This window comes from Pinus tabuliformis, chromosome X, assembly GCF_031772625.1.
Source record: "Pinus tabuliformis cultivar Carrire ecotype Pingquan chromosome X, CPIR1, whole genome shotgun sequence".
NCBI classification, from domain to species: Eukaryota; Viridiplantae; Streptophyta; class Pinopsida; order Pinales; family Pinaceae; genus Pinus; species Pinus tabuliformis.
In genome coordinates this window covers 81,504,838-81,532,438 of record NC_142308.1, presented here as the reverse complement: position 1 = coordinate 81,532,438, position 27,601 = coordinate 81,504,838, and the positions used below count along the sequence as shown (strand labels likewise).

The following is a 27,601-nucleotide window of genomic DNA, read 5'->3' as shown; positions in this document are numbered from 1 at the left end:
ATATTTTACAAATAAAAATAATACATAATAGTTGAATTATTAAGCTTTTCATTTTTTTAAAGAGAGGTGCTAAATTATTATTTTTAAATGATACACATATAAAGAGGAAGGTCGATTAATTTGTAAAATTTAAAATTTGGAAAAATTTCACTATATTATATTATTATTAATAATAAATATAAATATATATAATATAAATTTTAAATTTTAAAAAATTAATAATTAATAAAAGTATAAATTACATGGTAGGAGCGAGGGGTGATTTTTTGTTTCGATGAAAAATTTGAGATACAATTTGGGGAATGGGAGTGACAACCAATAATCAAGTAAAGTTTTTTGCTTTTTGGAAAGGTTTAAAACTAGCCATAAAAAAAAATCCAAAAAATGATGATATATGGTGATTCATTGATAGTAATTCGATGCTAGATGCCACAACAAATGCACCCTCTCTCCCATTGTGCTTTACATTCTCATACATCTTCAATATTTGATATATTTGTTAGTTTGATCATGAATATTTTATTTTCTTTGGTTTTTTCTTCTCATTTTATTTTTATTTTTAGTGATATTTCTTTAGTAATCTTAGATATTTTTTTGGGTTAATAATGATTTTTATTTAATAATTTTATATTCGTTGCGATTTACCATTTTTCAGAAAGAAAAATCTCCATAGATTTATATTAAGATAATATAAAGATTATAAGACATGTCATGGGACAGAACATCCTACCCAGATATGAGAGCATATAGATCGGAATTAACAGTCATGGGATCCCCGAAGGAGATCAGAACAAAAACTCAAAGTTGTACACAAAATATTCAAACGCTTGGATAACTACAAGCCTGGACATATATTAAAAAAGGAACGAGAATGCGAAGCATGAAAACCAGATATTGAAAGAAGTCATATTCCCGAGATGCAGAAGTCTTGTATGTAATAGGAAGAACCATCATGAAAGACCCTCAAAGACCACACACCCGGCTCCATTGCAAGGCATTCCTTGGAGAGAAGGTCGGCCTGAGCATTTCTGGGGCGAGGGATATGGTGAATTGAGTGCAGCTTCATAGAACTCCAAAAGTGCATGATTCTGCTTAACCAACCGGATAGATGAGGACAGCTAATGAGACCAGCGCCATTAACATGATCTATCAGTGATTTTGAATCGCCATATATTGATATGCATTTGATATCCAGAAAAACACAAAAAGCAAGCAGGCCTGTAAGGGCCCTAGCCTCGGCCATGCTGTTTGAACCATGCCCACCGTTCCAGGATAGAAAAAATTGCAGATTGTCATCCATGACGATGTGGACCCCACAACCACAGATGTTGTTTTGCTCAGCTCCGTCAAAGAAGGCATAGGGCACCTGAAAAGAAAGGACATCCGACATATTTTTACAGGCTTTGTTTGTCTTGACTTTTTCAGGGATCATGTCCTGAAAGGCCAATATGCGGAACAAGGTTGACTTGAGGGGTTCCTTTGAATCTTGGAAAATTCTAGCATTCCTCCATTTCCATAGGAACCAACAGGTAATAATAAACAAGGAATGCCAGGATTGCTTTTGCTCGCTCTGTAACAGCCCAAAGTAAATATAATATTAATTTCTTAATTAAAATCAGAATCAACAAATAAGTACATACCTATATTACCTGTGATCGATATCTGCCCGATGACAACAAGGTTTTGGGGACGACTCTCCACCCAACCGTAGGCTCAATTGCGCAAGGCTTTGCTACAACTGGCCACCCCCGAGCCCTCAATCAACATACTACTGCCAGTGACTCCTAAGTCTTAGTACACCATTCTCCCAAGAGAATGAAAGATAGACTCTCGGAATGATGGAATGCAGGAATGCCTCTCATCTTCCTCACCATCTATTAAATAGAACAACATTGGAAGGGGAACCACATGCACACACTCCATGTGTCTACATGCAACTTTCTTTGATTTTTAGTTTTCTTGTTTTATTTCTTTACTTTTCTTTTGATTTTTAGCTTTCTTGTTTTATTTCCTTCTTTTTGATAGTTTTCTTGTTTTATTTCTATTTATTCTTATTTAGAGTTTTAGTATGGTTATTACTATTTTTATTTTTATTATTTTTATTTATTTTCTTGTATATATATTTTTAATATCATTTGTGATTTATTATCTTTATTATTTTTATTATTTATTATTAAGTGATTTATTTATTATTATTAATTATTATTTTTTCATTATTTATTATTATATTATTATTTATTATTTTTATTATTTATTATTTATTAACTTCATGTTGCCAACACCCTCTGTTGAACTAGTATAACCAGCAGGCATCGAAAGTCCCCAACTCCCCGGGAAATCTCAAGGAATCTTTGTCCTTTTTCCCACTTTCGGCACCAGGCTAAGCCTGACCCGGTCTGTATCCTAGTCCAAGGCTGGCCCCAAGGCTCACGCCTGACTCAGACCTCATCTGCCCCAAGGCAGGCATCCGGTCCGGTACTCAATGACCCCGGGCATCTCGCAAGGCTGGCCCACTCCCTCCACAACTACTAAGGCGCACAGCCCCAGGCATCGAAGTCCTTTACAACCCTTCCAGACTTCAGCATCCCAATCCAATAACAGGCACCTAGCCTATAACATCAGGCACTTGGCCTCCTCAAGATGGTCTCATAGCTCTTCAAGAGCTATCCATCAAGAGCTATACACAAGACAAAGGAACCACTGGCATATGTAGTGTTGATTGACTTTTGTCCCCAGCCCATATGGTGTTACTTATTCTCCCTCGTGCGTATGGGCTTGCACGAGATCATCAAATAAACCGGCCCTCTCGGCCCATTTGTGGAGTCCTGTGAATCATCACATCTCCACATGCATCCAATACATTAACCATACCATCATAGTATCATAGGAAATAATCCTCATGCCAACTCTTTCATGTCATCATAAGAACGTTCATCTCTGTTAATTGTAACATTATGAATAATAAGGAACTGCATGCTTATGCATGTCATAGATTTGTACGAAACTATCGCATGCTTCAGTTATACCATCAACATAATTATATTAAAGACATATCATGACTTCTCATAAATGAACCACATGTCAATAATCCTCATATTATAGCATCATAATTCCTATGCCACGTTATGCATATCATATCCATCATGAATATTGAACATTAAATACCTATCATCACTTAGTACATGAATATGTCAATATATCTTGACATAACATCATAATACCTCTGCATATCGCTACTATTGTATGGATACCTTATCACTATAAGAACCATATGTACATCATTATCTTCCTACCATGATAGCATGAAACATCGTCAATATGTTTTCATCAAGTTGTCAATTACTTTTCAATAATCAGTTCGACTTCTTTCTACTAGGTAGTTGATTATTTATACCAACGGTATAATCATCTAAGTACATCATTAAATTTCACATGAGCCTCATCATCTTGAGTCTTAATCTCTCATCATATATTCTTCCTAGTGATAGCATCATTATTTAAATCATCTATCCCAAAATTAAAATCCTTTGATTTTACAACCATTTACCCTTTGGCTTACTGATTCCAATACCGCTATATGCAATTGCATATAAACATTTTTTCATCATGATTTAATTTTATATCATGCTTAATTTACTTGCAAGGATTTGTTAATCCATTTTGACTTATTTAACAATCAACACTTCATCCACAGAAATATTTTCTGATCTCGTCGAGTTCATAAAGTTCGTATATCAATACCACTTGATTGCTTTATCATAAATTCAGTTTCATCAAGTTAGGGAAAAGACTCTTTCTTATTAAATAGTATCATTATTTTAGATTTTGAAACAGTTGGAAACACTACTACCATCATTGTCCATGAGAAACTTAAATGTGGAAACGACCTCTTTTAGCGTTATCCTTCATCTTGTTATCCATAATTTATTCATATAGTTAGTCACCTATGGAAAACTTACAATGCGGCTCTCCCATTGTTATAGATGTTGTTATGCACACAACTTATCTTCTCCAATCATTCTATTTTATCATACCTTCCAGGTTCCTTAAAATGACCTTCATTATTACCATGATTTTTCAACTTCCCTGGTTGATTGCCAATATTTTCTTCCTTAGATATACCTTATAGTGATACCTTTAGAGTACCAAGTGATGATTATACCAAACTCTTTCATTATGTTCTAAAATAGGTTGTCTCTTCTTACTGATTTCTTACTCTTGTTGTGATACTTCTTCGCTACCACCATAATTATCTGATCCAAGTTAGCCATAATCACATGAATTATCATTAGTTATCATCCCAAAAATTTGCAAGTTTCTCCTTTCCATTTCTCCTTAGACAACTTTGACCATTATATGCAATTAACCTTGAATCACTAACCTCATGTAACATTATACTCAACTTCTGAACTTTAATCCAAATTTATACGATTTGCCACTGAGACTAAAAGATACCCTCCTGTGGTTTATATATATACTGCAAAACCCAACTGATTTACTCAAGAATGAAGGGAACTTTAATGGTAGCTTGATGATGTTTAATAAATGAGCAGATACTTGTAATCTGAATGGCAATTGCAATGCAAAATTAAATTAGAAGATCATATTGAGAGAGTTGTGTTCTTGCAATAATATACCCAAGAAATGCCAAGCAACTGCTATTGCTAAAGGAAATTAGATCAGCAATCCAACCCAATTAGTGAATAGTATGATCAACATTAAAGGAATGTTATCTCTATGTTTTTAGATCAAATTTGAAGAGTAAAATAATGAATAGATTGCTAGTGAACCATGATCATCTAAAGAGACTAAGATATCAGAGTTTATCCATTGTAAATTGGAACAGATTTCACTATTTTAGAGCACTTTAATTGGTGACAAATTTCAACTTCAATTATCCAAATACTTCAAGTGCTATGTAAACTGTGTTGTAAAATGAACCAGTGGTGAGTAGTTACACCAGCATTAAAGATTTGTTAAAAAAAAAAAAAAAAAACATGCCAACATACCATATCAATAGTGCAATGATAGCCAAACAGTGTAATCAGTCTCTCAATATCAAGATTCATCACTAAAGAAGCATAAAATAAGAGCCAAAATACTTAGATTATTGTTGTGATAATTATGCAGTGAATTTTTAACCAGGTATGTATTAACCATGCCAAATTTATTCAACAAAGTTTTGAAGATTCTTGATTCATTTCAATCTACTGTTTGATATATTTTTCCCCTACTGCTCGGCATGCAATCAAACCATTGCCAAATTTGAAACTGTGTGATTGATCATGCAAATTATCAATAATCACTAATTTTGTAGTATTAAAACTTAGAGAATTGGATCCATGTAAAATAAAACAAAATTCGAATGAGTAAAGCATTATATGTCACGATAATATTAATTCTGCAGATTCATGACTTTAAGTATCTGTTTATGCAATCATTACTTATGTAGAAAAATAAATGGATTGTTTTAAAATACATGTAAGAAAATTTATGAATCAAGCATAAAAATATTCCACACCATAAAGAAAAGACACTGCCACCCGACCCAGAACTGGATCGGATGACTAGGAAGGTTATTCCTCCCCAACAAAAAAATAATCATTTTATTAATTATACGGTCTGCCTGCAAGCGCACCTACGAAGGCAACACCATTTTGAATCCCTTAAATTACAATACATTTAGCCATAGAATTGCCTGCATAAGACAGAAGATTGTAAACTTGTGGCCATGGCTATGCGTGTTCCTGCAAATTCCATTGTTCCTTTCGACAATAATGTCGAGAAATCTGCCCATACTATAAGATCAACTGATCAACCTCACATTGTGATTTGAAACATTCATTAATCCGAATTCAATTTACAATTCTAAATACCTCTCCCTGTTGCATCAGACTCAGAACGATTGATAAGGTCGCCAAAACTGGTCACTGTAAATTAATCTCTGTGATCAACTCAACTTAAAATGTATCAGTCACCACAAAATTCTCCTTCTCATGGTTCCAGCAATGGAAACAGAAACGAAAATAAATACGAAGGGATGAAACAATCATCCTACAGAAGCGCAAGGCAAGATGTGCAACTGGCTTATTCATCTTCTAGTGCGGCGTCTTGTGTTCAAAACCCACCAACGTCATCACCTTTTTATCTTTTAGTAATAATAAAAATAAGCAGTAGTTACAAGGTTATTTAACAATTTAAGAGAAACGGCCTACTTAAGTACTTCACAAATTAAATATCAAAATGTGCCATGAAAAGATTAATTTCAGAAAATTCAAAATTGGTTCTCCAGGCATTGGTGCTGTAGTGTTTGTTAAGAGGTGGCGGGTTCAAACCTCTTACAGCCGTTTAGTCCAGAGCAATGGCAAGCACACCAAGAAGCCAATATCCAACAGAGTCGCAAGGGACATTTCATCGTGCACGCTGTCAACAGTACAGGGCATCCATTGAAAGGAGCCAAACTATTCATCAAGCAAACCAAGAGGGACATTCCCATAGGATGCGCTATAGCGAACACAATACTGAACAATAGTGTTTACCAGAAATGGTTTCTTGAACGTTTCAACGTAGCAACATTTTTGAACGAGCTAAAATGGTATAGCACGGAGGCACGATGTGCTGAGAATCGAACCTGATATAGTTGTCATAGACTCCCACCAGCCTATCATTAGACCTCAGTCCAACCAACTAAACAAAAAGATACCTCCTATTAAGTAGACCCATGAAACTTGAATAGGAAAGAAAATAGGTTGGAACACACAGTACGTGAGGAGCTATAAGTTTCTGTAAGCAGTGTTTTCCAGAGAAGAAAAGAGTTTAAAAACAACAGTAAATGTTACCTGGCACTAAAGAAGAGCCGCCCTTGGAACCTGGACGATTACTTCCTTCGAACATAGCTTAATATATGCAATTATAATTATTCTATTTTAATCGATGTCAAATTCCAGGTTACGCAACGTGGCTCTTTAATATCTAAAAGTGTTCCTGCAGATTTTAGTGTGAAATACAAGCACCTTCTGAAATATTTCAAGAAAATCATTCCAACTTATCTTTTGTATATGATACTTAATTCTTCTGACTGTATAAAATTCATTTATTAAAGCGGCCTTTGTTAGCAGAATATAGCATAAAGGCTGTGATGAAGAGCTACTACCCTGCTAGCAGATTTTAGAGCGATCTAAAGGAATTTTCTTAGGTATTTTAGCAACAAAGGCCTTGAACACTTTCAACTTGTTTCTTATGACAGGCATTATGCATGCCGCATAACAAATCCATGGTTTTGGTAATCAAGGTGATAAAAGAGTGCTCTCTAAAGGTGTTCACACTCCAAAAGTGTTGGATTTTACCATAACTCACTAGAATAGAGCCAGTGCATTTAAGTATGATTGAGAAGATATATTTCTCACTGCACTTCATGCATGGTATCTTCCACAGAAGGTCTGGAAGATATCACTGGGAAACATTTTCCATTTTCACATCAAGAAAATGATCAAATGTCTCTTCTAAATTTATAGTTGAGACAGAAATCTGTATTAGCTTTTATTTGGTAGTAAATTATTCACAAAAATAAAAGTTCTATTTTCTTCCTCCATAATTTGAGGATCAAGGAAGATGGGAAATTTTGGTAAATATGCGTATGCACAATAATTGAAAAAATGAACCACTACAGATCCGATTTCATTTCAATCTCAAAGGAGAAATTGCAAACAAAAAAATAAATTTAGAGTGTGAATAAACTTACTGTTTTTTTTTTTCGTTGATCCTGCTGCATGTTTCTCAGTGTGTCGTTACAGAAAAAAAAAATGGAAGAAATAAGAGAAAACTATTCCTTCTGATTTAACATAACTAGCAATTATCTGGGCATCCTAAATTATAACCTTCGCGGGACTGATTTCGCCGAATTGAAGGCTTCAGAAAACCCTTCGATCTCGGAAAAACACAGCCATTGAATTGAGGCTACTGACGAGTGAAAGGTTGGCATTCAATTGACTGAACTAGAGAATGACAATCTCAGGAATATCATCTATTGTCATGACACATTGGCACATAAAGACATACAATTAAATAAAATGGTTGGGTACTGAAAAAGGAATCGCGTACGTTCAAGGCTTCTGCTGCTTCAGTGGGGTGGTTATTTTATATGGTTTTTAATGATTGTAGTGTCATGTTGAAGCTACTGGGCTCTGTGGGTGTCTTAGCATTTTCCTATTTTTCTCATGATGTAGCAGCATGATGCATTTTTCTCCAAAGTATCGAAAATTATGCACATAAACTTTGACAAAGGCACAGGGCGTGTTGTTCCCCTGAAAGTGAAACTTCAACATTATATAGGAAGGATAATTCACAAGCCCCATTTGTGCAGGGTGAATTAAGGTGAACCTCAAACCAGCTTGCCTTTGCAGGCAAACTGGCCCACAAATGACAAGCAAGGCTATGTAAATGCTTCGAAGGGATGCAAACATTGGTGGGCAGCTTGAAACACCACTGCCTTCACCATGAAACAATGGCACGTTGTCCACAGCTTATGATTTCAGCTTTCAGTATGGGCAGGAAGGAAATGTCCTGAAAATAATTATACTAGACCTGCTTTTAACAGTTCTTATTTGGACAATCTTAAAAATGAAAAATTCCTCCTAAAACTTCAACGAATGCAGATCTTGTGAAATCGTTTGCAGGGACCGAAGAAAATAGCAGAACAGCATAGACATTGCAAAGAAAGTGCCACGGCTTTACATAATAGGCCACGTGATTAATTTCTTGTATAAATATTCTATCATAAAAACTTACAGCATGAATACTTCAGATGTGTCCCACGAATAATCTTAGCAACACGCATGATTCTAAACTACACACTCGTCTTGTGGGCTGCTCACAACAGTGACGGGATGCAGCTTCTGGTGGAGGCTCTCTCCGAATGAGCAATGGTGGTTGACACCAGCTGTGGCTGCTCCTTAATATTTTGTCGGCTTCTTTAAAACCGATGGTTTTCAAATCCTCAACAAACTTTATTTAGGTCGTCTGCAGACTAAACGACCTCAGCTAAGGGGAATGGAATCTTCAATTCCTAACCTTAATTAAACACACTCAAAATGTGATCTACTACTCAATTACTTGCTTCATTCCATTGCTCAAAGCTTATATTATTATAAATACGAGAAACAACTTAAAAAAATAGCTACGCTAATCTTGAGCCCTACACACATCGTGACTGACACAAAACTGACAGCTAAATTTATCTTTCTAAAAATATCTCGAAATAATAACTAACTACACTAAAAACTTCAGTTAGCTTATCTTAACTCATGGATGAGTGCATGCATGCGGTAGTAATGATCTCCGTCACATATTCGATAACGCCATACAGTCCGAATTCCTCACCTCCTCTGCCTCACCACAGGTGTTGGAAGTGAAGATAAATTTCATATAATGAATATAAGATTGCCTATTTCATTTATGAAATCACATACGCTATGTGGGTGTAAGCCTGAGTATAAATTTTCCTCCCTCATATAAAATCAATGTTTACTTACAAACAATCGTGTGTCCTATCCATTTCTTCATTAATTTTTATCTTAAATGTTTTTTACAGATTCTAAAAACCCATAGAGTCGAAGTCGCGGAGAAAGGTAAAAGGAGTTGAACAACCCAAAAGAATTCCAAAAATAAATATCTAATTATCTTTCAGAACCAGAATATCAATAAATTTATGATGAATGAGCTTTATCGGATGCCTATCATAAAAAAAAAACACACCACTCGGTTTATGTTGTTGTAGAGCCTGCAAACAATTGTAAAAAATGGCTAATAAATTAATGAAAACAAATCAAAATTGCGGGAATCTAGAAACCACAATTCCAAAGTTCAGTTGCTGTGGAAATTACTCGTAGGAAAGTAAGCATCCTGTAACTTAAAAAACAAGTCAAGTTAAATATCCTAAAAAAAATTTAGATGCCCATAGGCCCTAAGGGTTGAACTTGCTCTGATACCATATGTAACAGCCCAAAGTAAATATAATATTAATTTCTTAATTAAAATCAGAATCAACAAATAAGTACATACCTATATTACCTGTGATCGATATCTGCTCGATGACAACAAGGTTGTGGGGACGACTCTCCACCCAACCGTAGGCTCAATTGCGCAAGGCTTTGCTACAACTGGCCACCCCGAGCCCTCAATCAACGTACTACTACTAATGACTCCTAAGTCTTAGTACACCATTCTCCCAAGAGAATGAAAGATAGACTCTCGGAATGATGGAATGCAGGAATGCCTCTCATCTTCCTCACCATCTATTAAATAGAACAACATTGGAAGGGGAACCATATGCACACACTCCATGTGTCTACATGCAACTTTATTTGATTTTTAGTTTTCTTGTTTTATTTCTTTACTTTTCTTTTGATTTTTAGCTTTCTTGTTTTATTTCCTTCTTTTTGATAGTTTTCTTGTTTTATTTCTATTTATTTCTATTTAGAGTTTTAGTATGGTTATTACTATTTTTATTTTTATTATTTTTATTTATTTTCTTGTATATATATTTTTAATATCATTTATGATTTATTAGCTTTATTATTTTTATTATTTATTATTATTAATTATTATTTTTTCATTATTTATTATTTATTATTATATTATTATTTATTATTTATTATTTATTATTTATTATTAAGGGGAGGGATATTACATGCTCCACCATTGAAAAACTACCTGCACTGAAGGAAAAATAGCATGAGGCAAACCATAAAACAGTGAGAGTTCATACCATATCTGAAGAGACGATTCGCAATGGAAGAACATATGGATGTTTGATTCCTCCGCGGCTTGACACATTTCGCATCTGCTCGGTCCATGCCAGCTTCTCCTTCGTAAGTTTTCCCATGATAGATTCCTATTGTTAAAGACCAACCATGAAAAAAGTATCATCTTGAGAGGGCATCCCGACTTCCATAAGCATGGAGGAAAAAGGGGGCTAGAGCCTGGAGATATTGGAGAGATCATGATCGCGTATATGTCTTTTACACGAACAGGAGACTTAGCCTTAGGAACGGTCCATATCAGATGGTCACAGGTCCCGGAGCGAAAGATTCCTAAGCTGCAAAGGTCTTCTTTAACAGAATTCCATAGCGGGAGCAGAGAGGCTGGCAGGTTCAGATCACGACCCTCTTTCCATAATGGAATGGGACCACTCCATGAATCGATCAACTTGTCCCAAGTAAAGCAGCCCATTCTGTGAAGGAAACATAATAAAGATTGAGGAAAGAAAGATTTTTCATGGCCATTTAATATAGGATCTATACCAATAAAGATCTTGGATCCAGAGAAGAGATTCCATCTTAAGTTCTCCAAAAAGAATTGCTGGATTTTTCTAAGGCTGAGCCATATGGCTGAGCCTTTCCTGATACCAATAGAACCCCTTCTGTACCAATATTCTAGATTTTTTCCTTTCATATATTTCATTCTAATAGTCAGGCTCCATAGTCCATCGCCAAAAATACCTCTCCCTAGCGACTTAGCTTCTCGTCATTATTTATTTTCAGTGTTAGATCAATCTTTCCATCTTGATCCTGATGATAAACCACATTGTGTGGTTCGAAATGTGTTTATCTGAAAATCTGTAATATGATTTATCCGAAAAACTGTTTATAAACATTATGAATCACAAAAGCTTGCACTTGGGGATAATTTGAACAAGTTGACCTTTACCATGTCCTAAGAAATTTAAATTCATCAATGAATGTTCTAGTCAATAAAGGATCAAAATTGAACCAAAGGATTATAAAATTGAATAATAGATGTTTGTTAAATTCCCCATTGGCATGATTTTTCTTACAAGTAAAAAGGGAACAAGTATTTGCATTATTGAGAAATTAAATATATGGACATATGAAAAGTATGAAGAGCAAGTGTATATTTGGAGTATTAAGGCCACAAAAGTGATGACCCATTTGGTTAGGCGACCACCATTAATTGTCTGGCCTCGATCATCACCCTTGTAATACCCCTATCAAGCTTGCACCCACACTTGGCATGTGAAGTCTACCTTCAATTGCCTTATGTTCTCATCGAATTGTGTTGGGCTTCAATTTATTAATCGACCGAGGAGGATGCATTCAATTAGCATTGCGCCGGGGACATTTTCTTATCTCCTTTGTATTATTTTGCACCACCAGCAAGAATTCTGAAGTCGAATTGACATGGTTGAACTAATTATGCATTCTATTGTGATAAGGAAGGAGAGCAAAGGTCATGATGGCAATTACAGTCTCGGCAACAGGACCCCTAGGACTATATTTGTTGGATAAGTTTATACATCAACCTCAGGGCCTTGAACCACGCAAGGATCTCTTCTAAGGAAGTAGTGGTAATACGAGCCGTAAAGCCTTCCAATGATGGAGTTCTCAATGCGAGTCAAGGCGCCCCATTCTTATCATCATGATCTGGTGTGCTTGGAGGTGGCGGAACCATAAAATCTTCAGAGACTCTAAGGCTCCATACAAGTCCATTTTGCACTGTATCAGCTCTTTTTTTGACTCTGTTTCAAGCAACAAGCCTAATTCTTTGGGCTAAGCCTGTCTTTGCTCCGTTCTTATGATCATAATGATAAGCATATGTTCCCATGAGTTTTGTCCCTTCTCATTTAGATACATCTGTTTCTTTTATCTCTACAATCTTCCTATAATGTTGTGATATATCTCATCCATCTTATTATGATTCTTCTCAAAGATGTCTTGTTTGGAGCTGCACAAGTCATCTTTTGTATCCAATCATGGTTTTTTATATTGACTTAATATAATCTATGATGCTTTTTCTTCTGAAAAAAAAAGTAGTAGTAATACGAGCCAACATATGCAAGCAAGTGTTGATGTTATGCAAGTTCGCCATGGAGAATGTGGGCTCTTCTTCTCATGTCATCGAAAGTGTCGACATCAATGGAATTATGGATAGGGTTTTAGAGGCTATGGAAGGCATGCTGACAAGCAGTGATTCAAAAGAGGCTAAATCAAAAGCTCATAAATTCCTCTACCTGTTAACCAACTCCAAGCTCGAATTGATGCAAATCAAAATCGACCGTTTGTAATGTGAATTCAAGATCGAAATGGCATCCAAACTCGAATTGTTGCAAATCAAAATCGACCATTTTTAATGTGAATTCAAGTCCAAAATGACATCCATTCACTGCAAAATGGCAGAGATGGAGGACCTGTTAGTCTCATATTTGTAGCTAGTACCAACAGAGGTTGAAGTTGGTGAAGACACAACATGAAAAGAAGGGTTATATTCTTGGATTGTTTCTTCTTTGTTTTAATTTATGATGATATGTAAGTACTACCTATATCTACGAGTTTACTATTGAGTATATAATAGACATTTATTCATAATTATAGGTGACAAATGTCACGAGCATAGGTTTTATATATACTGGACATCTGAAATTAGAATTATGGTGAAATTGGATGAACTATGTAAAAGTTCTAGCCGGTAAAACATATTTTATTTTTAATAGAAATCTCCAAATCATCTCTTTAAAAAAATATAAACTATATTATATTATAATATTTTTTCTTAAAATTATTATTTTTTAATCATCTTACTTTATATTTTACATAAATAAGTAAATAACATTATTATAATAATTACCATATATATGAAAATATATTTTATTAAAAGTTACATGCATTACATTTAATGTTTTAGAGCATCATACAAAGTGATTGAAATATGTATTGATCATGCAAATTTTCAATCCATAAGGGAAAAAATATTTATTAAAAATTAAATTATTTAATTATTTAATGTTTTTAACATTTTTTTTATATTTGTTGGTTAATAATATAAAAAAAATTGGAAGAAATTTGTTGAAATTGAAAATTGGAATATCCACCATTTTAAAATTTGCATGTTTTTTTTCAAAATACATTATAATATGTCTCTTTCAAAAGATACTTATAATATGTCTTTTTGAAAAAAATACATTATAACATGTCCTATCAAAACCAGGTGAATGGAAAAACAATCATTTTTCTAACCACTCAAGTTACTAGTCCATGACATATTTAAACGATGGGTAAAAATAAATATCAACTATCATGTGAAGGGTAGGCTCATCATAAAAAAATTACTTAAGAGTGCCTATAAAATTATATAATCTGGTTCTATGAGTTTTTTAGGACATTGAATCCATTTATACATAATATATATATATATATATATATAATTTAAATAAGTAAAACCTAAAACAATTAAATTACATTTTTTTGAAATTTTAATTTTTAGTAAATTTAGAACTTTATATTAACAATATAAGCCTTCACATTGCCAACAACAATTCGAATTCCCAATTTGCTTTGGCTTGCTAGTCTAGGAATCATACAAAAGGCAGAACTGGAGAATTTTGATTGTAAGTCTCAAAACTAATAAAACAACCTTAACATAGTAAATGACATGTATACAAAAATGAGGCTTATGAGCCATGAACAAAGTAACTAAAACCTGTAGAAACATATGCCTAAGAGATAGTAGGAATTAAAGCATTGTGGTCAGCTACAACTGTACCCAAAATAACACTAAGGTCTTATCCGTAGGTCACAGTCAATGCTTAGGTTTGCACGAGGAAGGTGGCTTCCTGCATTGGGGTATTACATTCCCCAAGCGCTCCATCCTTTCATCCATATTCAAGTAGAGAAATTGTAGCTCCTCCATGTGAAGGAGTAGCTCATCCCCACTCTCATTACGTTCAAACAATACCTTGCCCAAGAGTTGCTTAATGTGCCAACAAAGGTTAATGGTGTGTAGGTATTGGTTTTGGTGAGCACAAGCATTACCCAAGTCAGGGACCTAGGCTGCCATGATAATTTTATTAGATAGGTTCTCTCTATCCTCAATGACCGCTTATTGAATATCCTATTGCACTCCCAGAGGAGTCTATAGTTGGTATCATTTGGCTAAAGCATGAGTTCTGAAAAAAACCTGAGCACTACCAAGATCCCCATGATCCCTTTCGCCTTTGCGAGATTTGGCTCTTTGTTGGGGCATGGCGAGGAGTAGGGGAGAAAGACATAGAAATGGGTGGGAAAAGAAGGACAAAACAACATGGACGAGGTGAAAGTGAAAGACAGATAAGTGAAAGAATAGCCAAAGGAAAGTTGTTCTTCACCCATGGATGACAAGCTAGATGGACATCCTAGCAAGACAACAGATGAAAAGTACTAAACCTAGTCCACCAGAAAGCCTCACAACTAGAACTGTAAAACAAATGTGGAGTAACCTTGAAACATAATTAAATGCAAGGGTGATGTAATACCTTCCACAATATAGAGTTTAGTCCATTTGTGACCCATAATTCCATGGAGTTGTGAACCAAGACTGCTTTAAGCTTGGCGCTGCTCTAATGCATTGTAGAATTCCAATAGAAACAAGAAGGAACTAGGCTAGGAGGGCCTAGTCGTTCCTCCGGACGAGTGTAAATAACAAAGTAGGGAAATAACAAATAACACTAATAATTCTGGAGTGGTTTTCATGTTCGCTATTTCCCAAAGCTATAGTTATAAGATGTGGCAAGTGCTTGTGACTTGCTATCATTATTTCTCGTTGCATGATGGATTGCCTTAGAGTGATAACCATCACATTTTTCAAGCCAATGTGGTTTGAGTTGTTTATTGATGAAGGAAGAACCACATATGTAATATTTATTGTTGATGTTTTAGAGCCACTAATTGGGTCCATTATCAAGACATGAGGAACCAACAAGTGGGTCCATTGTAAGATTTACAGTCGACATTTTGGAGCCAACACCTGGGTCCATTGTGATAACCATCATCAATAGTGTTCCCCATTATGATTTCCATACAGAGAGAACCATTAACATCATTGACTAACCTTTGTAATGAGCGCATGCTCATGGAAGGAGTATTGAATGTCTGTCACTTCATATTCAATGAAGAGGGGAGATGTTGTGACATTGTCACCAAACACTTTGCTAAAGGGAAATTCATAATGGAAGAATTAGGAGTCCCAAAGGAATATAGGGCAACTGTTCATAAGCTTTATGAGCTGGTTAGAGCCAAAATTAGAACTAAGGAAGACATGTCTGAATGCTTTTGCTGTGACATTGGAGTTAGACAGGGATGTCCTCTTTCCCCCACATTGTTTGGTTTATATATCGATAAGCTTGAAGAGTGGATAAATAGTACCAAAGGAGAAGGCGTCCAGTTGACAAGTTGTGTGGTGAAACTACTTTTATATGCAAATGACCTTATTCTTATAGCTAAATTTGTGCTAGGTTTGAGAGAGAAATTTTTCTTTGAAAGGAAAGAAACAACAGGTTACCTTTCTCTTTAAGGGAAACCCCTTGGAGGTTGTAGAAGAGTACAAGTATATAGGAATTGATTTCCACTATAAGCTTAGCTGGGAGACATGTATATCAAAGAGAATCCAAGGAGGGTAGAAAGATTCATACCTTCTCGAGAACATGTGTAGACAAGCAGAACTATGGGATTGGAAGACTAAGAAAACCCTCTTTGGTTTATTAGTGGTGCTAATTATCCTCTATGGTTGCGAGATATGGGGGAGCAACATGTCAAGCCACAAATGGTGACAAATAGAAAGAATTCAAAAACATCTAATCACAAGTAGCCTCAAAGTGAAATCAACGGTCTCCTACAATATCGTTTTAATTGAGGTTGGTCTGTCTCTAATTGAGGCTTCAACGATTGTTCATTTGTTAAGCTACTTGAAAAAGGAGGAAAATATGGATAAGCACTGATGGCCCAAAATGGTTGTTGAAGAAGAGCCAAATCGTTGGAAAATTACATGGATGAAGCAAAATAGAAAGTGGTTGGGCAAATGGGACAAAAATTTGCATAACTGTCCTCATGCTAAGGAGGAGATAAAAAATGGGTGTTAGAAAAATTCAGAAATGCCATATGGACAAAACAGGTAGGTAGAAAAAAAACATATCATGTCAAAGAATTTAACCATGCATAGAAGCATGATGATAAAGAGTATTTGAGTTCCTCAATCAAGGGAAAATTTAAAATTTTAGTTGCACAACTAAGGCCTAAGTCCCATAATAGATGCGAAACTGACAAATGGATGGTCCCTAAAAAAGATTTGGAAGAACAAACTTACATTTTTTGTAGCAGAGGGGTGGTAGAAACAAAATGACATTTTATCAAAGACTATGCAGTGTATGAAGATATTCATCGTTAGTTTGATAACAACCTAAAGGTGAACAATCTCAATGAACCTTTTGAGGAGACAAGGCTTCACAAAACAACATATTTCGTACTCAAGATCCATAACAACATAAGCATGGAAAAAATTCTGAATACAAATTAAATTGCTATTAGGTGGTCCTTTAAACCATAATTAGTTTAATAACAACCTAAAGGTGAAAAGTCTCAACAAACTTTTTGAGAAAGCAAGATTTCAAAAAATAACAAATTTCTTACTCAAAATCCATAACAACAAAATTAACATGGAAAAAAATCTGAATAGAAATTAAATTACTATTAAGTGGCCCCTTAGCCAATCGTGGACATCATTAAAAATCAATAAATTAATCAATCAATTGCCCCTCTTCACACTCATCTTTGTTCATCCAATAGAGTGATATCCATTTATTTTTTATAATAAATAAAGTCGTGTAATAAATTTTTCAAACCTTTTCATTTTAATTTTTAAATTTGTTTTAAAACGTTTGAGAATCTTTTTAGTCAATATTAAAAAATAAAAGTAAATTCACATACAGTCTCCTATTATTATTAACTTGCTGCACTATCTTATTACTATTTCAATACCAAAAAACCAGCAATTACTAATCTTTTTTATGTAAAACATAAATATTTTGGTCCATCTTTGCATTTGAATACTGCAAAACATTGTTCTATAACATCATTTGCTGCATCTTCTTTAAGGTATACTAAAATATTCTTCCCTTAGATGATGTGTTGCATCTTTGCAAGTTGTTCACCCATTCTTGGTGAAGTTTCAAACTTTTTCATTTTAATTTTTAAATTTGTTTTAAAACGTTTGAGAATCTTTTTAGTCAATATTAAAAAATAAAAGTAAATTCACATACAGTCTCCTATTCACATACAGTCTCCTATTATTATTAACTTGCTGCACTATCTTATTACTATTTCAATACCAAAAAACCAGCAATTACTCATCTTTTTTTTTGTAAAACATAAATATTTTGGTCCATCTTTGCATTTGAATACTGCAAAACATTGGCCTATAACATCATTTGCTGCATCTTCTTTAAGGTATACTAAAATGTTGCATCTTTGCAAGTTGTTCACCCATTCTTGGTGAAGTTTGACCAGTTCTCCTCATGCTTGGCCTACAGATTTTACTCATCTTTTTTATGTAAAACATAAACATTTAGGTCCATCTTTGCATTTGAATACTGCAAAACATTGTCCTATAACATCATTTGCTGCATCTTCTTTAAGGCATACTAAAATATTCTTCCCTTAGATGATGGGTTGCATCTTTGCAAGTTGTTCACCCATTCTTGGTGAAGTTTGACCAGTTCTCCTCATGCTTGGCCTACAGATTTCTCGGAACCTCGCTGCCAAATTATTCAATATATTTGACGTTTGCATTCCACTCAGGTAGGGGTGGGTAGACGGTCGTGTAGCTTTTGTTTTTATCTGGAGGGATGTGCGATGCCAGCGGAGAGGGACTTGTCTGTCAGTAATCTACTTCTATTTGAAACTGCTTTCATGTGGGCTCTTGTTTCGATGCCCGGGACCCACTCACATTGGAACCAGCAATTGATGTATAATAATCCACCTGAAATTATATATATACAGTGTGCACTGAAAATCTCAAGCCAACAAGTCCCCTCATGCAATTCATGGGTACCGAGACTCGTGTGGAAGCTTAGTCTGCAGACCCACATTGGCCTTCTGAGACATTAGCCTTTTGAGTTTGGCATTTGAGCTTTTGCTGTCTTATGTAGAAATACAAATAAGCCCATATGGTTCGCTCTCTGCAGGAAATCAGCAGCACAGATCATGTTGAAACCGGGAATGGGGAAAACAGGCGGGAGAGTATTGCTCTGGTTGTTATTGTTGTCATGGCCTCCCTTGCAGTGGTGGCGTTGTTGGTGGCCTTCAGCTACTATTGGTACATTAAGAACAAAGTCAAGAAGAGGTTCAACACTGAAAGTAAGTTCCACGTACTTATTTGAGTTTGGGATTCCATGTTTGTCCATGAAGTCTATGCTTTCAGTTCACTTTCCTCGGCCTACTAACAAACAAGGCAGAGATGCTTTCTACAGGCTTATTTGAGTTTGGGATTCCATGTTTGTCCATGAAGTCTATGCTTTCAGTTCACTTTCCTCGGCCTTCTAACAAACAAGGCAGAGATGCTTTCTACAGTTTGCGTGGGGCAGGGTGATACCATTATTTTTTTGTGTGTAATGCTGCGTTGCATATAGAATATTTGTGTGTTTGTGCTGCATTGAAGATGGAATCAACTCTTGTGTTTGTGTGTTCTGATGCATTGGCTGCCTTGAATATGGACACCAGCATAGCCCATCAACTCTTCTATTATTGTATAATGCTACATTGGGTGCATTCAATATGGACATTTGCAGAGATCCATATAAACCTGAGTCTGATATGGACATTAAAGCTTTTGTAATGGTACAGTGGGTGCATTGAATATGGACATCAGTACAAACCTATGTAAACTTCAGTCTGATATGCACCCGATGGTTGTAAAGCTATGCCAAAGTCCATGCAATGGTCAACATATAAAAATTTCGGACAACTTCTCAAGCTGAAGCAACGGTCCACTTATTAAATATTGGAACTCCAGATATGCAACCTCCAGCTTCTCAACCTGGAGCTGCATAAGAGACCCAGGTTTAGAAGGGTCTGTGCTAGGGACATTGCTCTGTGAGAGACCGAATAATGGACATTTTTTGAGACTGCAGGCCTCATTTCCATGTATTTCAATGACCCATTTGGGCTTTAGACATACCCTCGTGTTTTAAACAACATTTAGGGAAGCCCACCTCGTCGTGCTTGTTTGATTTACTGTTTTTCAACTAAATTGCATACTGTTTTTGTTATGCAGAATCCCTTCAGCAAAGCAACGAACTTGCCCCTCCTGTGACAAACTCATCATCCCAGACAGAGGCACAAGTCTTTACATTCAAGCAACTCCAAGCAGCAACCAGTAATTTCAGCTCAAACAATGTTATTGGCAATGGAGGCTTTGGCTCTGTGTATAAAGGAGTGCTGCAGGATGGTAGTAAGGTTGCTATCAAGCAGCTTGACCAAGCAAGCAAACAGGGAGAACAAGAATTTCGTGTGGAGGTTTGCTTTTTTGTTTCTTGATTTTATAAGTCTCGATAACCTGTAGATGGTACATTGTTTATTTGAATACAGTGGTGGTTGGGCATGTTTTCTTGACTCTGAAATAGTTGGATTTTTTTTGTACTCTGTTACACAATGATGACTTTACATGCTGTGGCTTCTTTGTTTGAACAGGTTGATGTTTTGAGCTGTCTCCATTCACCATACTTGCTTGCATTGATTGGGTACTGTGCAGACCATGATCACAGACTCTTAGTGTATGAGTTCATGCCCAATGGAAGCCTGCAAGAGCACCTTTACTCTGATGGTGAGAAGCCACCTTTTCCAACTGCTGCTTTTAGGTTAGACTCCATGAAAATGTTTTTTTATCTTTTGAACTGGTGAAGCTCAGGCAAAAACTTAATTTCATGCCAATTAGCCACCCGCATTCTTGCCAAGAAGTCTGCTCTGGCCCCTCGTGAATTTTGAATTTTCGAGTATCACATAGTCTCTTAGGATGTTGCTCTTAGCAGTTCTGATAACCTATGTTACTCTCCAAACCACCCTTCACAAAACAATCCAACAAAGCGGCTGGAAGGGAGTGAATGGTAAAAGCTCCTATGCATGCCAGAGCAGACCCTACACATTTATTAATAGCAATACAAAGGCTCTATGCACTGTTTCATGTTCCTGTGTTTTAACTCTATTCGAAATGAAAATGTCTAACACCCCTGTTTCGTTCAGAGTTTCATAATTCTAGTGTCCTATGGGCTGTCGAGAGCTGATTCAGGTATAGGTATTCAGGATTCCCATAGATGCCTACAACGGCAATCTAGGCAAGGCCTGGTTGTTTTCTCATGTTTTCTATTTGTCTCACATCCAGAGATGACCTAAGTTTGAACTTGCCAATTTCCAACTGTGCCTCGGTGATAGAAGCCTGTGGGTATTTGGTACTCACATACTTGCATTAAAATTCCCAATATTTCCATGGATTGCAAACATCTAACCTCCCTAAATCTAAATACCCCACCATCCAAGTCAGACTGCATCGTGAGAAGAATTCAAATTTTGCGGAGTTTGGCACATTGCTACCTTACTGTACAGTTTAAACATCATATCAGAAATCAGTAAATGCATTGATGAACTGATAAAGTAATGTGGGCAATCTCTAGGTTTGATTATAGAGTTTCATTTGACCACACTTTCCTGATTTATGTTGATCAATAAGATTGTTAGCAAGCAAACATAAACATATTTGTAATACTTTGATTAGTTACTCTGCAATTTTCTTTCTAGAGCAGCGATCCTTTCTATCTATAAGTGCTAATGGTCTACTTCCAATATGATTAAATCTGTCTTAATGTACTTAGTAATTTCTCCCGCAGTGGTTTTTAATAAAGCAGATGTGTAACCGTGGATTATATGTTGATAGGTTCTCCTAGCAACCCTCCAAAGTTGGATTGGGACACCAGAATGAGAATAGCTCTGGATGCGGCAAGAGGACTTGAATACTTGCACGAGTGTATTGATCCTCCAGTGATTCACAGGGACTTCAAAAGCAGTAATATTCTCCTAGACAGAAATTATCATGCCAAAGTCTCAGATTTTGGCTTGGCCAAACTTGGGTCTGATAAAGTAGGAGGCCATGTGTCTACTCGAGTTTTGGGAACACAAGGATATGTTGCCCCCGAGTAAGTGAAGTCTATATTTATTTACTGCCTTTATAAATCACACAAACAATTTTTGATTCCAGGAAAAGTATTTGCAGGGCCTCAGTTCTATATATATACTTTAGAAATGGTTATAATTACAAAGTTTGATTTCTTTCATTTACCTTCAAATTTTGTCCTTTATGGACATATTGCATGACGATTTTTGTGTAAAATTCAATGAATTCTCTTCGTTTGGTATGGCACCCACAGAATGGCAGTTCAGGATGCAGACAACCCCTCTAGTTCTTTAAACTTATTAATTCTCAACCAGAGGCAGTTCAGGATGCAGACAAACCCCTCTAGTTCTTTAAGCTTATTAGTTCTCAACCAATCTATAGAGAAACTGATAGTTTTCCAGTTCTATCTAGAATGCTTGATTTGACGATGTCATTTGTGTGTAGGTTAAACCATTGTAAATGGTCTTCTATGTACAAGTACTGAAATTATTTCGAGAGTCCGGATCACAGAATATGCAGTGTATTGTAATTGTTTACTATTTTTGGATTGCTTTATTTACTTGTGTCATTCGATTGCTTGTGTGGGATCCAGGTATGCATTGACAGGACACTTGACTACTAAATCAGATGTTTACAGCTATGGAGTTGTATTACTGGAACTCTTAACTGGAAGAGTTCCAGTGGACATGAAAAGGCCGCCTGGTCAAGGTGTCCTTGTATCTTGGGTATGGTTGTTTCTAGACTTGCAGAATGTCTGCTAAATTGTATTTTCTGTGTTTTGAAAATGAAATATGGAACACAAGCATTTCATTATTGCCTTTCTTTTTCTTTTTAAATTTCAGGCTCTACCTCAGCTTACAGATAGAGAAAAATTGGTTCAGATTATAGACCCTGTGTTGGAGGGTCAATTCTCCATGAAGGAGCTCATTCAGGTCAGACTTTATCTTGGAATATCCAGGGAAATTAGGGGAGTAGCTAAAGAAAGTTCATTACTTGCACATAGCAGGGTAGGCAAGAGATAGATAGTCATATTAATGTTGAACAAAATCCTCAACAATGACCGACTTATTTCATATCTTTATTTCAGGTTGCAGCAATAGCTGCAATGTGTATCCAACCTGAAGCAGATTATAGGCCTTTAATGGCAGATGTGGTGCAATCTTTGGTTCCTCTTGTGAAGCATCATCGACCATCATCCAGGGTGGTCAGCACTCCTAATTTACATCATAACATTGTAACTCTCAAGTCTTCCTCCATGGACAGTGGTAGCAGCAGTGCTGCCAATGACTAATGTCTAGTCACTGAAACCATTGGCGCATCAGTTCTATGTATCAGACAGATCTCTGGCCAGTTCATTTTTGAGGGGATAGCTTTTAACCATAGGCCGTAGTATTAAAATTCAGAGGCGTTTGCCCATGCGATTTGCAAGCTTTAATGTTCCTCTTTTCACAATCAATGAAGTGGCATGGAATTTTTGATCATCGCCGAGCTCTGTATCAAAGAAATAGCATATATTTGATATTATATAATGCTAATTTATGCCAGTGGAGCAACAATGGCCCATGGGTGTTGGCAATTCCATTAAGTGCATAATATTTGAATATAATTTGGTCTGAAACATAAAAGAAATGTATGGATTCTTGTGTTAACACTGGAGGCTTATTAAGCCACGTTTTGGTTTAGTTGTTCTTTGAGAATAGTCTAGTTTGGTTGAAATAATAAGTTACGATTTTAAACCATTTTTACAGATGATTTTTTTATATATGTAGATTAATAATTTATTTTTAAGGTCAAAGTAAAATTAGACATCAAATTGATACTATATATATATATTCTCTATATAATAGCTCTTCTATCCCAGGAACAGATGAATAAATTTTGTTATGTTTTGGGAACTTCAACATAATAAATTATCCCCGTGTTTTCACAAATAATAATTTTAGGTCTGAAAGATGAACTAAAACGAAAAAATATTTATGATGTCTCCGGTTGACCAAAAGAACATTCAGCAGGGCTATGGTAAATGCATAAGAAAGAGTGTAATGCAAGGTGTTTGAGAATTAACAATCACTGGTTTCAACAGAAATACACGTGGAAGAAATACAGTTCTCTATCTATCAAAGAAAAAGCCCAATCAAAATCTATGCACAGTGCCCCGTCTGATTTATATCCTGTCATATTAATGTCCAGTCAAAATCCATGCACAGTGCTGCGCCTGTCTTGTAGTCTGTCATGTTAAAGGCAGCATTAATCAGCTTTCATTTAGATTGCTTTGTTAGGTCTCCTGCAAAGCCTTCTCTGTAAATTAGGATTCTCAGAGGTACTGAGTTCAAGCGACCCGGCAATAGCATCCCTGCAGTCAGCACTTTTGTTGTCACATTAGTTTGGTATATTGTAGGGGAGTCCTCTACTAAAGGTGGAGGAATTGTCCGGGCGGTTAAAAGTGGTTGGAATCTTGGCAAAAATATTTTAAAATCTTTTGTAGAGAGTGTGTTTGAATCATGTTTAGATAGTGGAAATGGATTCAGCACTATCAAAATTTTTTAGAGGACCTAAAATTTTGAAGTTTAACAACTATAACTTGGATTTACAAAAATGCCCGCAAAATTTTCTCAAAATAGCTGGAATTTTCATGACTTTCAAGGCAAAAAAATAGCCTTGTTAAACTACAGCTATTGTATGTATAATGTGATAATGATGGCTCCCAGATTGGCCGAGAGGTAAAAAAGTAATGGCCCAAAGTGGCAGCCCATGGCTTATCTATGACTAGTCACTGCCCAGGCCAGCCCATGGCTTATCTATGACTGGTCACTGCCCAGGCCAGGTTGTAGACCAAAACAGTTGTGTAGGTTGATCCCCTGAAGCCAAAAAAGAAAAATATGAAGAAAATATTTACTTGGATATGTCTTCTGCCAAGTGTCTTGGCGAGGCAATCTACACTTTGATATCAAATTGTTAAGGGAGCCTGTCATATTAACTTATTTGGGGTGCCTGTCATAAAATTGTTAGAGGGTGTTTGTCATGAAAGGACATATCATTCAATGATAAAGCAAATCTTTGGTGAAGGGTAGGCCCTGGGTTTAATTCCTAACCTGTCTTATTTTGGTTTTTGGTGATATCAAATTGTTAGTGGTCCCTGTCAGGTCATCTAATTGAATGGTTTCAGGTCATCTAATTGAATGGTGACACACACTTTTGGTAGAGAACAGACGTTGAATTCCTAACCTTATCTTGTAACTTGTTTTGAACATGTGGGTAGAGTAAGACGACGCAGCAAAAGTGTGGCTTAAGGCGGGGCATTAGAGCTGGCAACCTGTACTTAACTCAAGCAAAAGTGACAGTGATGCAATTTGGTTCTACATGGCTGCTAAGATACTTGTTGTTGTTAGTTTGTTTGGAATTTGTCATATTTTCTTTTGTACATCCTTCGAGTTAATGTTGTGATTGGTCTGACAGGATATTCTTAGAAAAAGCCAATTTACTCACTTTTTCAGTTAAGGAAATCAGAAACTTGGGTTTCATAACAGATTCCAGACAAACTCAATGTTTGATAAGTCTGAGATGATAGCTTCAGAAAAGCCAATTTACTCACCTTTTTGTTAAAAGAAATCAAAACTTATGTTTCATAGCATAGATTCCAAACAAAGTCAGTGTTGTGAAAGGATATTTTCACAAAACCCAATTAACTCGTTTTTCTGGTTAAACGAAATCAGAAGTTTAGGTTTCATAATAGATCACGCCTCAGGAAAAGTGTGGCTTAAGGTGAAGTATTAGAACTAGCAATCTGTACTTGGGAATCAAAAGTGACAGGGATGGCATTTGGTCTTACATGGCTGTTAAGATACTTCCTTGCGAGTTTGATTGGTATATGTTATATTAATTTTTGAAAATTTGTAAGTCAATTTAATGTTGTGATTAGTATGAGAATATTTTCTGAAAACTAATTTAGTAACTCACTTTCTATTAAAAAAATTAGAAACATAAATTTCATAGCAGATCACTCAGAGGAAATAATTCACCCATTTATAATATAATATCATTGATAGTGGAATTAGATTTTGCACTAGTCTAATCAGATTATTTTTTTTTGACCCTGAAAACCTTTTTTTCAGGCAGGTTTTTTGGTTGATTTTCTCAAAATCTTGTAGTAAATTGTGGAAACTATAGTTTTAAATTGTGGAGTCAACATAATTTGAGTGTTTTAATAATTTTTGAAGTTATTGATGATCCAGATTAGTCATTATATTATTTGTTATCTTATCTCAATGCTTTCAAAGTGGAAAAAGTAGAGAAATAAGTTCAGAACACCATTTTTACTAACAAAACCCAATTTAGCAAATTAAAATCTAAAATTTTGAAGTATAAAACTAATTTTTTGAATTAAAATTTTACTTTTTCCCTCTTTGCAACACCCTATTACCCCTTGGTCAACATGTTACCTTGTCCCTTTGGTCCACTTGTTATTTTGACTCCTTGCTTTTGTCGCAAGTATTCCTCCAAACATGATCAACATGATGTAGGTCAGCATAGTAGAACTAGGCCTGGTCACTCAGAGGACCACCCCATATCTGTCCTCATATAAATGGTGACTTATTGGGAGTAGACGCCTTTGGAAACTATAAGTGAAATTAATATAACAAAGACAGAAGTAATGGTCTAAATACAGTTTATGCAGGATGAAGAAATAAAAGAAAATGTGGTTAATGGATCCTTGACATTGGAACTAGCAAAGAGATATAAATTATATAATGTATATTTTTTAAAAATGGATTTATATAGGCATGTGAAAATTATGATAAGCAGAGTGTTGGTGGAGAGTAGTGAGGCTCAATGGGAGATCCTGCGATGCATAGTGCTCATCACCTAAAAAAAGTGAATCACAAGGTCTCTTAACTCGTAAAGAAGATAACCAACTTGGAATTTCCGGATTTTATTGAAGAAGATAACCATTTAGTAGCAGAAGAAATGGTCTCAACCGTTGTGCGATCATGTCAAGAATTTATTTTTTTGTTTTTCTTTACATCAATAATAAATATGTTAATCAATTTGATTTTGAAGTATAGGCTAGTAGTTAAACCCTGACATTATTAGGCTTATGATTTTACGTTACCATGTTACCTTTGAAAACTTGGTCGTCCAGACAAAGGCAGTGCACTTGTGCTAGTGCCTGATTTCTCCAGTGGGAGGCCATTAGCGAGACATGTATTTTTTGTTTATGATTTAGATGGATTGTAATTTCAATGTAGAGCTTATGCTAAAAAAACACTAGTTTGCTTTGGAGTAAAAAAAATACAAGTCCGCTTTAGAGTAAAATAATACAAGTTAGAGTAAATTTAGATTTATGTTTTTGAGTTAAAACTAAAAATACAAAAGGATTTTTGAAAGTTGTGTTGAATTTTTTGGGAGGACAACCAGGGATCGAACTGATGTGGCGCGTTAGGGTTTGAGAGAATAGGGCTTTCAGAGCCAAGGAGGACGGAAACGGAAGCCTGGGAGGCGAGAGAAGGGTTAAACGGGTGCGGGAGGAAGATTCGCAAGGGTAAAACGAAAGGTGGAAGGGAGAAAGAAAACGGACGGGGCTGAAGGGCTCTATGGAAGGAAAACAAGGGAGGGGAGA

The 27,601-nt window shown here is 35.7% G+C and overlaps 2 protein-coding genes across 2 annotated transcripts; one reads left to right on the top strand and one right to left on the bottom strand.

Moving 5' to 3' along the window:
* Positions 1 to 904: 904 nt before the first annotated feature.
* On the bottom strand, positions 905 to 1,390 carry LOC149138468 (uncharacterized). The gene has a single exon (XM_089450362.1). The coding sequence runs from the start codon at positions 1,388 to 1,390 to the stop codon at positions 905 to 907; it is 486 nt and encodes a 161-aa protein (XP_089306488.1).
* A 17,428-nt stretch (positions 1,391 to 18,818) lies between these two features.
* LOC149138467 (Protein kinase superfamily protein) lies at positions 18,819 to 23,465 on the top strand. The gene is made up of 7 exons (XM_089447284.1): positions 18,819 to 19,178; positions 20,095 to 20,336; positions 20,511 to 20,643; positions 21,748 to 22,006; positions 22,577 to 22,709; positions 22,827 to 22,916; positions 23,072 to 23,465. Exons 1-7 carry the CDS (start codon positions 18,989 to 18,991, stop codon positions 23,273 to 23,275), a joined length of 1,251 nt encoding a protein of 416 aa, XP_089303410.1. The 5' UTR covers positions 18,819 to 18,988; the 3' UTR covers positions 23,276 to 23,465.
* The last annotated feature ends 4,136 nt before the right edge of the window (positions 23,466 to 27,601 follow it).

Bases quoted from the DNA above. Each gene is read 5' to 3' on its own strand.
- LOC149138467 (XM_089447284.1), top strand. From the start codon at position 18,989: ATGGTTCGCTCTCTGCAGGAAATCAGCAGCACAGATCATGTTGAAACC. The intron at 20,337-20,510 runs GTTTGCTTTTTT...TTGTTTGAACAG, and splicing joins AACAAGAATTTCGTGTGGAG to GTTGATGTTTTGAGCTGTCT. The intron at 22,917-23,071 runs GTCAGACTTTAT...TCTTTATTTCAG, and splicing joins CCATGAAGGAGCTCATTCAG to GTTGCAGCAATAGCTGCAAT.
- LOC149138468 (XM_089450362.1), bottom strand. From the start codon at position 1,390: ATGTCGGATGTCCTTTCTTTTCAGGTGCCCTATGCCTTCTTTGACGGA.